This window comes from Mustela nivalis (assembly GCF_964662115.1).
Source record: "Mustela nivalis genome assembly, chromosome: 16".
Taxonomy (NCBI): Eukaryota; Metazoa; Chordata; class Mammalia; order Carnivora; family Mustelidae; genus Mustela; species Mustela nivalis.
In genome coordinates, this window is record NC_139035.1 from 20064551 (window position 1) to 20078273 (window position 13723).

Sequence of the window (13723 nt, forward strand, 5' to 3'; positions counted from 1 at the left end):
CCTTAACATTTGCTTGATATAAAATGAGGTACGAGGCTATATTTTAATTTATAGAAAAAGAATTGCCATAAAGCTGATACTTTCCATGCCAAGTTCATTACTACTAAATTCTAACAAAATACTAATCATTCTGATAATTTCCCTGGATAGGTAATTTATAAATGGAAGTATTGAGTTCATGAAATTATGAAGATACAGGTTGATCCAAGTCAACAGTTGCATCCGGTAGCTTGGGCCTTGCTGTTTGCTAATAACCAGAAATTCTGGTAGAGTGAATAAATATGTCACCATCCTTCCGAAGACAGAAGCTTAAAATTCCTTTATATTTGAAGAAAGTGGTATCTTATCCCACTAATGCCACATGAGAAATGCCATATAAAACATCAAATGAGGTTGTAGAGGGTTGTGGTTTTTTTTTTAATTTTATTAATTTATTTGAGAGAGAGACTGAGCAGGGAGAGCAGCAGAGGGAGGGGAGAAGCAGACTCCCTGCTGAGCAGAGAGCCCGATGCGGGGCTTCATCCCTGGACCCCGAGATCACAACCTGAGCCAAAGGCAGGTGCTTAACCAGCTGAGCCACCCAGGCGCCCCTCGAGGTTGTTTTCTTAGAGAGTGTATCCTATGGGTTACTCCCTCAAAGTTGGAATGACTGCTCGTGTATTTTATAGCCAATGTCTTCCTATTTTAAAGATGTGTGTACCCCCATTTCCTAATTGTAGTTAAATTATTTACCTTTCTAGTTTTCATGTACTTTCTGAAATGCATTGGTTAAGATTACACACACACACACGCACGCACAGAGTTGGGGTGTAGGGGGAACCCTTTGCAAATTCATATTTAGTGCTTTTGTGTCTTTTCTCTGCGCTGCTCCCTCACTGGCAGTCCCAGAGGCTAGTCCGCCAACCCCCACTACTTTTCTCTAGGCCTCCAGCTTCCTGCATCCATCCGGCCCCTGGGATTTCTTTATAAGACTGAACTTCCTCCTGTTGGGCCCTGAAAAAGAGACTGAGATTCCTCCCCACGTTTCCAGCCCAGAAAGAGCTCAGGGGGCCTCACGGGGCTACAGCTATCTAGATCTGCTCAGACCCTGTAGAACGACACAGGCAAAGGAGTGATGGGAGAGAAGAAGTTCCATCCCTCGCCAACGGGGAGGGGCTTTCTGTCGTCTTCCTGAAGGCACAATGCGGCTCCCTTCGAATTCAGGAGTGGTGGGGCGCCTGGCCAGCTCAGTGGGTGACACATGCCGCTTTTGATCTTGCATTGTGAGTTAGGGCTCCACACTTTAAAAAAAAAAAAAAGAATTAAAGAGGGGAGGTTTGGGGGGATTTCTTCAAGAAGCTGTCAGTTTCTCTTAGGGGTCCTGACTTTCCCTGTGGGAGATGCCACCCAGGGACTGGGGAGTGGCAGCATAAATAATGGCTGGTTTGATTTTCTCCATCCTCAGAGAAACCAAGAGAATGGTAAGTCAACTCTAGACACTGACAAGTGTGTTCTGTTCATCAAGAGGGAGAATTACTCCAAGCAAAGGAGTTATTTGATTTTTGCTGTTTAAATAAACCTGTCACTACCTGGCTTTAGTTTCCAAATATTTTTGAGAAGTAGATCCTTTTTTTTCAACTGATAAAACTAAGTATAAACCAGGTTAAAGGGGGTGCTGCTCTAGGACTCTTACTTTATATGCAGATTCCTTGGGACACCTGGGGAGCTCAGTCGGTTAAGCATCTGACTCTTGATTTCAGCTCAGTTCTGGATCTCGGGTCATGCGTTCAAGCCCTGTGTTGGGCTCCACACTGAGTATGGAACCTACTTAAAATAAAATGAAATTCAGATTCCTAGGCCTTGATGCCAGAGACACAATCTTGGTCAGGGCCTGGGAATCTGTATTTTAACAAACATCCCAGAGGACTCTGATACCAAAATGAATGGATCATGAAAAACACTGCTCTGCAAACTGCTTCCTGGGGGCTTGTCCAATGGCTTTGTCTTAGTCCCACTTGGTTCCAGTTTATTTTAGGTAGTAGTTTCTAAGTCTCAAATACCAATAAAATCGGTTTTTCTGCCAAGGAAAATGATATCTTAGTTACCGCTTCCATCATCAACCAGATTCTCTGTTCCTATTTCTGGAGCACCCCAGACATGGCATGACTCTTGGCTCTCTGTTGGGTCTTCTCCCAACAGACAAGGCTGTTATTGGGACAAGGCTCCCATTAGCCCTGTCTTGTCAGTCCTTCTGGTTTTCTTTGTGTGTTTGCTTGTTTCTTTGCCCCCCCCCTTTTTTTAAGCAGATCTCTGTAAATCTCCCCTTCCCCAACAAACAAACCAGACAAGAAGTTAAGTGATGTTTATAAGGAAATAAAAAACTGACTTCTTGAGGCAAGTAGAGCTAACTGGTAAGCATGTAAATGCTCCCACGTAGCAAGGTGTTGGGTGTTCTGAGGGACACAAAGAACAAACCCACATAAATCATATATATATTTTTTAAAGATTTTATTTATTCGACAGATAGAGAGAAATCCCAAGTAGGCAGAGAGGCAAGCAGAGAGAGAGAGAGAGGAGGATGCAGGCTCCCCGCCAAGCAGAGAGCCTGACATGGGGCTCGATCCCTCGATCCCAGGACCCTGGGATCATGACCCGAGCCGAAGGCAGAGGCTTTAACCCACTGAGCCACTCAGGCGCCCCCATAAATCATATTTTTAAGAATAAATAAAGTCTACATGAGGCACCCTCAAATGGCAATAATCGAAAAGACACTATCAAGTGTTAGCAGGGTTGTGGAGAACCATCCCAAGTGAGAATGTAGAATGGTGCAGCCACTTTGGAAAACAGGTTGGTGAGATCTTAAATTGTTAAATATACACTTAGCGTATAATCTAGCAATTCCACTTCTAGGAACCTGCCCAAGAGAAATGACAATATGTGTTCACACAAAGACTTACATATATCTGAGTGTTCCTGGCACCATTATTATAATATCCTAACTTGAAACAACCCAAACATCCACCAAGTAGTGAATGTATGAACAAAATACAGTATACCCATACACTAGAATATTATTTAGTAACTAAAATAGGTGAAATACTGAAAGATGCTACAATATCAATGAACCTTAGAAATATTATGCTAAGTGAAAAGTACCAGACCCCAAAGGCTCTGTGTTCTAAGATTCCATTTTCTATGAATCTATAAAAGGCAAATTTGTAGAAACAGAAAGCAGATTTGTGGTTGCCTGGGGCTTACAGAGAGGAGAGAAGACCTGTAAATGGATTAAGGAAACTTTTTAGGATAATAGAACTGTTCAAAAACTGTTCAAAAACAGTTGTATAAATTTACTAAAATCACTTCATCATACACTTATAATGGAATTTTATGGAATGTAAATTTTACCTCAATAAAGTGGTTTTTTTATTATTTTTATTTATTTATATATTTTTTATTTTTTTAAATAAAGCATATAGCAAATTAAATAATTAATAGTTCTTTTCTCTGCAAAGGAAATCAAGAAACACTAGTCAAGCTATGGCTGCAAACCTGGGGTCCCTACAACAGTCTTAGGATGTCCTCAAGCTCATTTTCGTGACCGTACTAAGAAGCAATTTGCCTTTTTTGCCATGTTGACATTTGCACTGATGGTGCAAAAACAACGGGGGGATGAAACTGCTGGTGTCCCAGCACAAATCAGGGCAATGACACCAAACTTTATAGTCGTTGTATTCAACTCTTCCCCCTGCCCTCTCCCCCCTGCACTTACAGTGGAAGCATACATTCCATTTTCACTTAAGAATGTCCTTGATGAAGCAGTCAATTTTATTTAATTTTATTAAGTCCTGTGCCTTGGGTACAGAGCCTTTTAATAGTCTATGTGATAAAATGGCATTTCTTCTGCACACCCAGGTGAGATGGTCATTTCAACTGTGCAGTTGACTGAGTTGCAGGCTTAAGGAGTGGTTATTTTTATGGAACACCATCTCTACTTTAGAAAAAAATTCCTTACAGACAAATTATGGATATTCAGACTTGGGTATTTGGCAAACATTGTCTTAAGAATAAATGACGAGAAACTGTCACTTCAAAGAAAAAAAAAATGGCACGATGTGTTGCTAGTCATAGAATTCAAACATTAAACCAAAATTAGAATTTTGGAAAATTTTGTACCACCATGAGCTTGACAGCTTCTGGCAAGATTTTCCTAATGAGACTGATGGTGATTTTAACAAATGGGATTTTTTTTTTTCATATTGTACGAAGAAATGTGTCAAAATTCAGAGAATATGGTAAAGAGGTCTTGATCCTATAGTGTTTGAGAACTGCTGGCTTCGTGGCTATATCATGGCTTCTGGGGCCATTATGCTTGGGTCCAAATCCTGCCACTATCACTTACCACCTGTGTGGTCGCAGGTAAAAGCCTCAGCCTTCTCCTCTATACAATGGGAATAAAAATGGTACCTATCTCAGAAAGACATTGTGGACATAAGAATGAGCTAATGTATGTAAATATTTGTGAACATTAAAATGAGTTCATATATGGAAATCACTTAGAATAGGGCCTGACTTATATAGTAAGTGATCACTGAACTGTTATTGTGATCTTGGCGAGTGGTAATTTGTAAAAAACAAGTACATCCTACATACATAATCAATAGAAATCTCTCTGTAATTATATATACTTCCTTGTTTCTTTTTTTGTAGCTGGGAAATCTGAAGCTGACATTCCCTCCCCGTGCCTCTACCGCATCTTTGGTCCTCCCAAGCCCTGGCAGTGCACGCCTGTGCGCATGCGCGGAGGAGGGATGGCTTGTCCTGGGCCCGAGTACCCCCCCCCCCAACCACTGAGCCGCGTTGTTTGGGGTTTCCTTCTCTTCCTAGCAACCACACACAAGTGTTTTTAAGGAAGATGCGGTGAGGCAATGTAATTGTGAAGATTACCGTTTAATACATTGACTGTAAACAGAATACAATTGTGTATCGTTTACAGTCGTAAAATTAGAGGCCTCATTCCTATCTCAGCAATGTTTACGATTACAGTGTCAATCAATCAATCAATTACAAAATTACAATGTATCATTTAGGCTCAGCGTTTGGGAATTTTTGTGAATAGAGGAAAAGTATAAGGCTCTGTCCTGGGTCCATTTTCGGTGATGAATCCAAGCAGACAGGAAGTTTCAGGGGGAGAAAAAAATGACTAACTCGGAACCTCCCTGCGCAGTCCTTCAGGGAGACTAAGTTGAAGCTATTTTTATCTCTTATGAAAAGAAGCTCATCATCTGTTGACCTTGTTCATTTGTGCCACCAGTATACGATAGGTAACTCCCATGACTGTCAGGCCCTAGAGAGGACTGGGTCTTGCCCTCCTGGAGCTGCTTTGTGAAAGCCGAGGTAGTTCATCTGTTGTTCCCCGGCTGTGTCAGCAGAAGGAACCATGCACATTTTATGCCTTTTAAAAGTGTATGAAAATACTCTTCAGTTTAGCATGAGGCAAAGAAGGTAGGATAGACCGCAGAAGAACCATAACGATTGTTTCTTTTCCTGGAAGATCACAAACAAAAAATTACCCTGTATTTTGGAGTCCTGATGTTATACAGATAAGCTCACCTAAGGGCATGTAAATCATCAGAAGTTCACTGATTTAAATGGCTTCTGCTGTCCTGAGAGAAATAGGAACTCTTGAAAAAGGTCTTTCGGGGACCATCTGTTTTAGGTGCCATCACTCTGCATGTGTGAGAGCAGTGGGTTGGCCCACAGGAATCTTGATTCGTTGCCTTGCCTGGATCTTTAATTATTGCTACATGTCAGGTTCCTTGAGTGGATACAGTCACCTGTTATAAATAGGTTTAGAATAGTCTGTCCTTTTGTTTCAGGGGTTGTTTTCAGAGCAAATTATAAAGCATCCTGAATATTTTTTAAAGATAATATTGTATAAATATAGAGAAGCACTGTTATTGAGAGAGTATACCCACTGATATGCTTGCAGTATTTTTAAAGATTTTATTTATTTATTTGAGAGAGCCAAGCAGCAGAGGTGGGGGGGCAGAGGGAGAATCAGACCCCCCACTGAGAAGAGAGCCTGATGCGGGGCTTGATCCAAGGACCCTGAGATGATGATCTGAGCCAAAGGCAGACACAACTGACTGAGCCACCCAAGCGTCCCAATATACTTGCATTTTAAGATTTGAAAGTGTTTCTTTCCCGTGAGGCTGGTAAACTGGGAATAAGGAATCAGATCAGATTAAAAGCCAAAGAAATGCTTCCTGAGTATAAGTTAGTATTGGATGTTATGAATTCAGTTGAATTCAGTCTCAGTATTTGTTATGGGTGGAATCAATTACTTAATGTTAATCATGTTCCTGTCTCTGTCACTGTCAGGGCCTCGTGCAAACTGTCACGTCTCCCTAAACACAGTTGACTTAAAAAAACAAAATGCACTAAAGGGGGCACCTGGGTGACTCAGTGGGTTAAAACCTCTGCCTTCCGCTCAGGTCATGATCTCAGGGTCCTAGGATCAAGTCCTGCATCGGGTTTTCTGCTCAGAAGGGAGCCTGCTTCCCTTTCATTCTCTGCCTGCCTCTCTGCCTACTTGTGATCTGTCTGTCAAATAAATAAATAAAATCTTTTTTAAAAAATGCACTAAAGTCTGTTAACCTGAACACATAAACAATGTCTATAATTACAGTACTGCTGCTCTTTGGGACTAGAATCTTATGTTCCTTGATTCTCTTACTATTTTTTCCTAGAAATACCTAAACATCAAATATTAGTGGCACATAATTTTCTAAAAATAGTTATAGCTGTTGTAAAGCTAACCCCTTTTTTCCTGTCAGTGTTCCCTGTTAAAATGCTGGGCAGTTTCACCATACAGTGTGACCTCTTTGCAGGGATTTTGTCCTTGGGAAGTGACCGGCTGTTGGAGTGTCTCAGACAGCTCTAGCATTCTGTGATGACAGTTTATACCGCTGCTTAATTGCTGATTCTCACCTTGTCTTTTACATATGTGTTTATGTTTTTCAGGAAAAAAGTGCCAGTTCAAACGTAAGACTTAAAACTAATAAAGAGATTCCAGGATTAGTTCATCAACCCAGAGCAAAGTAAGTTCTACTTCCTATTTTTCCTTATGTTGTTTTTAAAGCTATTAATGTCTTCAGAGTGAGCTCAGTTTTGCCTGCCAGGTAACCAGGACGTATTGTAAAGCTTCAGTGAATTGAAACAGTGTGGTTTGGTCAAATGGAACAGCAGGGGAGTCCCAAAACAGACCCCCAGTAAATGACAGCACTGACATTTCAGATTCGTTAGAAGAAAATAAAGCAGAATATCATTATGACCATGGGGTAGGAGAATTTTGAGTAAGTCAGAAAAGATTTAGAACTTAAAAGTGATTCATTAATATGACTGCATTAAAGTTAAGAACTTCCATTTATCAAAATTTACTGTGGGAGCGTAAAAGGAAATGGTGGAATATATCTATATATTTAGTTTTATTATATTAGCATATAAGCAACAAGAGTTGGGTTTCAGAATATGTAAACTTCCCCTCTAAATCAGTAAGTACAAAACAGAGAGCTCATAGAAAAAGAGGCTGAAGATGTGAACAACCATTTCACTACAGAGGAAACTTGAAGAGCTAATCATGTCTTGGGAAATACCATTTTATACCACAAGATTGGCAAAAATTTAGTAGACGTCTGACAGCGCAAATGGTTGACCAGGATGTTGAACAATAGGAACCCTTCACCCCAGTGGAAGCATAAACCGTACAATAACTTTGGAAAACAATTTGTATTTTCTAATAAAATCGTGCCTGGACGTACTTTGCCCTCCAGCAACTCCCCTCTGGACATACCGTGTCCTCCAGCAACTACCCTCTCAGGTGTGTAGCCTAGAAAATTCTCATGCACGGGCATGGTAGACCAGTCCATAGCAAGATTGTTTCCATGAGCTCCTAAGGCTCTTGAACATCCTTGAACAAAACCGAACATCCTTTAGAAATATAATGGATGACCAAAAACTGAGGCGTATTCTTAGGACAGGAGTTGTACATATTGGTGAAAATGGAAAACCTATGACTGTACATACGAAGATGGTGGACTGTCACGGAGGTAAGATTGTGCACTGAAGGAAGTAGTAGCACCTTGCCTGTGTGTAGTTTCACTTACATAAAGTTCGAAAACAGGCAGAACGAGTCAGTAGGTAATATAAATGTGTGATAAAAAGACATGCGAGGAAATGAAAAGGCGTTAAACTAAAAAGAGTGGTTCTTTCTCACTGGGTGGAAGACAATGGAACCAGGGGTTCTGTTTCTTAACCTGAGTGGTGATTACACGGGTGTCCCTTTGATTGTTATGACTTAAGACTGTACAAATAACATTGTATGTTTTCCATGGGTTATGCATTGCACGATTAAAAAGTTAAGGAGAAGAATGAGTATTTTTCTAGACTGTCCTGGAACTGAACCAGTCTTGGCAATAAAACGCCCTTTGTGTGGCTTTGAAGCTATCTCCCCTTACCTTCAAAGTGGCTCTGTTTTCCCGAGGCTAAAAATCTCTTTTGTGGTGTTGCACCTAAATAAGAACAAATTCTGAGGGTGCCAATACACTACTGCAGCTGGTGGTCAACGTCTGCCCCCAAAATAAACATGTTACGTCGATCCAATAGTAGTTCCATAACTCCAGGTCATAAGCAGAAAAAGTTGTGTTACGTCTGGTTCTTCCCAGGAAATGGAGACAAAAATAACCGAGGTCAAAGTAGTCACTTTCCCCTGGCTCGGTGTCTCTGGTGGTGCTGTAGGTGGCTAGGACTCTACCAGTGGTGAATGAGCTCAGGGATTTAATTGTTTACTTTCAAAGAAAACTGCAGCATTTTAAAATCCACTTACCATTTAACACTGGCAGTGGGATGGTAAAACTGATTTTTGCACCCTTAGGGACCCATTATGCCGTAATGACAACCAACCCCCACCCCAACCTGGCCACGTCCACGTTTATCTACCCTAATTTTTAAAAAAAGATTTTTATTTATTTATTTATTTATTTATTTATTTGACAGACAGAGATCACATTAGGCAGAGAGGCAGGCAGAGAGAAGGGGGGAAGCAGGCTCCCCGCTGAGCAGAGAGCCCCATATGGGGCTCGATCCCAGGACCCTGAGATCATGACCTGAGCCGTAGGCAGAGACTTTAACCCACTTGAACCACCCAGGAGCCCCTATCTACCCTAATTTTATCTGCCTTTGAGAGACAACAGATATCTGACAATAGAACAAGTCATCTTTTCATCTAAGCCATTCGATATATGCTTTTTTTTTAAAGATTGTGTTTGTTTATGTCCGAGAGAGAGAGCACGAACAAGAGAAGTGGTAGGCAGAGGCAGAGGGAGAAGCAGACTCCCTGCTGAGCGGGGAGCCTGATGTAGGGCTCCATCCCAGGACCCTGGGATCATGACCTGAGCTGAAGGCAGATGCTCAACCAACTGAGCCACCCAGGTGCCCCCCGATATATGCTATTTTTAAGATTTATTTTTTATTATTTATTTATTTATTTGACAGAGAGAGAGATCACAAGTAGGCAGAGAGAGGCAGGCGGGGTGGGGGGGGAAGCAGGCTCCCTGCTGAGCAGAGAGCCCGATGTGGGGCTCGATCCCAGCACCCTGGGATCATGACCGGAGCTGAAGGCAGAGGCTTCATCCACCGAGCCACCCAGGCACCCTATGCTATTTTTAAATGTCTCCCTTATCTCTGAGTTCTAAGGAGGGGCTGCATTAAGGAGAATTTCTTCCTTCCTTTGGTGTAAATACTTCCGGAATTACATACACTGAAGCAGCATGATTTGCAGACTGGCCTGTGCTGAGGCTTTCAGAGAAGTTGATTAAACTGGTTCATGTGTTTACATTAAAATTAGGAAGAAAATCCTCTGTTTTGTGTGTGCGTGCTTGTGTGTGTGTGTGTGTGTGTGTGTGTGTGTGAGAAACTATGAGTCAGAACCCTGGGTTACTGGAATTCCACTACAGAATCTTCCTGGAAGGCCATGAGGGGTGAGTGGTATTTTCCTTCTTACTGACACAGAAGATAGGAAACTCTCATTTATTCTGCAGTGTAGAAAACAGGTAACGAGTTTCTTTTCCCCAGAAGTGGAAGAGCAATCCCATATGTGGTAACAGGGGATTATTAATAATAAAGGAGACAGTTGGGGCACCTGGGTGGCTCAGTGGGTTAAAGCCTCTGCCTTCGGCTCAGGTCATGATCCCAGGGTCCTGGGATCGAGCCCCGCATCGGGCTCTCTGCTCAGCAGGGAGCTTGCTTCCTCCTCTCTCTGACTGACTCTCTGCCTACTTGTAATCTCTGTCTGTCAAATAAATAAATAAAATTAATAAAAAATAATAATAATAATAATAAAGGAGACAGGTAATAAAAGGCAGACGATCTTCACGCTTTCCCATTTGCTGTAATGTGCAGAGCACATTCTTACTTTGTGATCTCAGGCCAGTGACCTAATGTCCTTGGGCTTCCATTTTCTCTAATTAAAAGGAAAGAGAAAAGTCTTCTTCCTAAATGAAATAATGTATGCCCGGTGCCTATCACAGTGTCTGCTTGGTAAGAAGGCCTTAACAGTTAGGGGCGCCTGGGTGGCTTAGTCGGTTAAGCGTCTGCCTTCAGCTCAGGTCATGATCCCGGGGTCCTGGCGTGGAGTCCGAGCCCCACGTCCGGTTCTCTGCTCAGTGGGGTGTCTGCTTCTCTCTCTCCCTCTGCCTGCTGCTTCCCCTGCTTGTGCTCTCTCTCTGTCAAATAAATAAAACATTTAAAAAAAAAAAAAAGAATGCCTTAACTGTTAGAAATAGCCCAAATGCCCTTTAGCAGGAAATTGGGTAAAGAACCTCACCGCCTTCTCACAGGGAAATATTAGCCATGAGAACAGATGCACGGCCACAGCACGCAGTGCTGGATGGCCCCAAGCAACGTAAAACCTGAAGAAAAGACTAGGTCCTGAAAGATGACACAGAGTATGACACACTCCTTGTAAAGTCGAAAACAACCGGATAAATCATCTGCTTTATAAAGCACGTATGCAGTAAAGCCTATAAAAGGAGTTGGGGGGATCTTGGTTCCCTGGTGTTGGGGGAAACACACCTCGGTGGGAAGTAAGGTAGCTCTAGATTGTTGTCAAGGTCCTAGCGCTTGTTTTTTGTTTTAGTTTCATAGATGCTTATTATACTATTTTTAAAAAATAAATTTGACTCCATAGAAGTGAGCCATGCATGAACTGCTAGCAAAGGTGTGTCGTGATTTGGGGATTAGGGTGAAGCCACTTCCCCCAAGGACCCATTGAGCAACGGTGACGATAGTTATGAAAGAAAGAACTGTGTTCAAGCCAAGATTTGCCAGGAACGCCCTGAGTGATTGAATTTTATCTTTGCAGGTGAAGTATTAGGGAGTCAGGACCTTGCCTTCTGATACTTTGGCGGCTTAGGTTTTTATTATCTGGAAACTTTTTTTTTTTAAGTCACTAAAAAATGAAAGCTATACCCCTTTCAGCGTTCAAGCTCATTTTGCCCACCTGTTTCGTTCCTTTGATTACCTGTCATTAAGATTCCATATGAGGGGGCACCTGGGTGGCTCAGTGGGCTAAAGCCTCTGCCTTCAGCTCAGGTCATGATCTCAGGGTCCTGGGATCGAGCCCCGCATCGGGCTCTCTGCTCCGCAGGGAGCCTGCTTCCTCCCCTCTCTCTCTGCCTGCTGCTCTACCTACTTGATATCTCTCTCTCTCTCTGTGTCAACTAAATAAATTAAATCTTTAAAAAAAAAAAAGATTCCATATGACTGTCATCCCCCGTCGCACAAAGCTAAGGAATCACAGCGGGAAGAGCCTTTGGATGATTCAGGGTTAACTCACAAGAGCTCCTCCAGCACCAACCGGGGCACAGGAAGTGCTGGGGGAGGAGGGAGCATTGTGATTTCCCGGCTGAGTTCCTTAGAGAGAAATAGGAATGACTGAGACTGTTAAGCCTTATCAGTTAAATCAAGTACCAACATACAGGCTTTTGTAAAGGATTTTTAGATATAATTAATCTTAGCATCAAATAGTCATACTTCATAAACTGAATCGTAAACAATTTAGTTACCCGTTTCTGTTATCTTGAGGAAAGGTAGAAAGGCCAGTGGGCCTTTTTCCTCCCTCACCATGAACAGTCACCAAAGTGTGCATCAGAGAGGGTTTCAGGATGCAGTTGTTACCTATGGACTGCTTCTCACAATGCAGAACTCTTGAAGACTCTTGAAGGTAAAAACTAATATTAATGACATTGTGTTGATAGAGCTTCTACATGAGAAGAGCACATCCGTGTTTCTCTAGGCAGGAGTCCGTGCAGGTGGGGGAATTTATTTACCCACTCCTCCCACCCCCCCGCAGAGTAACAGTGCTGCCTCTGTCTCTGTTGAAGGGACTTCAGGGCTTGTCTGTGAAACAAATCCACAGAGAACAGAGAGGAGCGGATGTTTGCGGGTTAGGCCATCCGGAAGATGGCGTGCGGGCGGCAAGGGCCTCATGTGGGCCTTTGTGCCATCTGCCACACTTCCGGGGATGCTGGAGCTTATCGGAAAGAGCTCATTTGGTGCATCAGGATTTGATAATAAATAAGTCAACTTTCCATTAGTCTTTTCCGGCTAACACAGTCCACATGCTGTCTGTGGCAAGATCTTGAATCCGTCTGGCGGAAGACACGACTTGGTAGGTTTTGAAATGAGACAGAGGCGGGCAGGGACGTTCTGATGCTCTCACCCAAAGCCAGAGCAGGCAGCATGTCTGTGTTGTGTGGTGTGATGGTGGAGATGCACCGACTGAAAGCCATTTGCCTCGGTTTGGTCAGAATTGTTTCTCAGAGGGCACACATGAGAAAGAAAGTGGTTGAGCGGGCTTCCCAGCCATAGGACCCTCTGCCCCTGGAGTGAGGCTGCTGTTTGGTTCAGGATTCAGGCGGGGTCACAGATACACTGTCCTGTGTAATGAATTCTGGGTTACATGGCATTTGTTCAGTTTGCTTTAATCAAGGAATGCTTTTTTAAAAAAATGGTTAGAAAGTATGTAGTTAAACTACACAAAACTGGAACCACTGAGATGTTTGTGCTAGCTCACTGTATATGCATCTTAAGGTCCTCACCATTACCTCACCATATCTCCTGATATGGACCCCAGAGCTCTGCATTCTTTTTTTTTTAATTAATTAATTTAGTTATTTATGTAATCTCTATACCCAACGTGGGGCTCGAACTCACAACCCCAAGATCAAGAGTCGGATACTCCCCTGACGGAGCCAGCCCAGTGCCCCTGAGCTCTGCATTCTTCATCCCAGGGATGGCAGACCCATTTGCAGAATCGCTTTTACTTCAGACTAATCACTTTGTTAGCCTGGTATGCATATGTATGAGTACTAACCAAACATCCCTATTTTCTTGTTGTGATCGTTCAGTTAAGGAGTTAATGAAAATTTAGTAATAATCCCGGAATATCAGTGCCGGCCGGGACCTCAGAGACCAGCCGATGGTCTTAGAGATGAGGATCTGAGGCCTGAACCTCACCCGTCCCAACATACTGAACTGCCTCTGGGAGGAGTTGTGAATCACTAAATAAAATAGGGACACTTGGTCACCTGATTAAATATTTATTGCCCTTCTGTTATTTGCAAGGCAATATATGTTAAAAAAGTTTTCACGGTGAACATCGAATCCTAAACATGCCATTTTTAGG

General features: G+C 42.5%; 1 protein-coding gene across 1 annotated transcript in view; it reads left to right on the plus strand.

Moving 5' to 3' along the window:
• The window catches only part of LOC309849910 (uncharacterized protein C1orf21), a 224161-nt gene that overhangs the window by 185456 nt on the left and 24982 nt on the right, over window positions 1–13723 (plus strand). The window contains exon 4 of the mRNA XM_082702983.1: window positions 7003–7079. Within this exon, the coding sequence (XP_082559109.1) occupies window positions 7003–7079 (77 nt within the window). The remainder of the gene's footprint in view (window positions 1–7002; window positions 7080–13723) is intronic.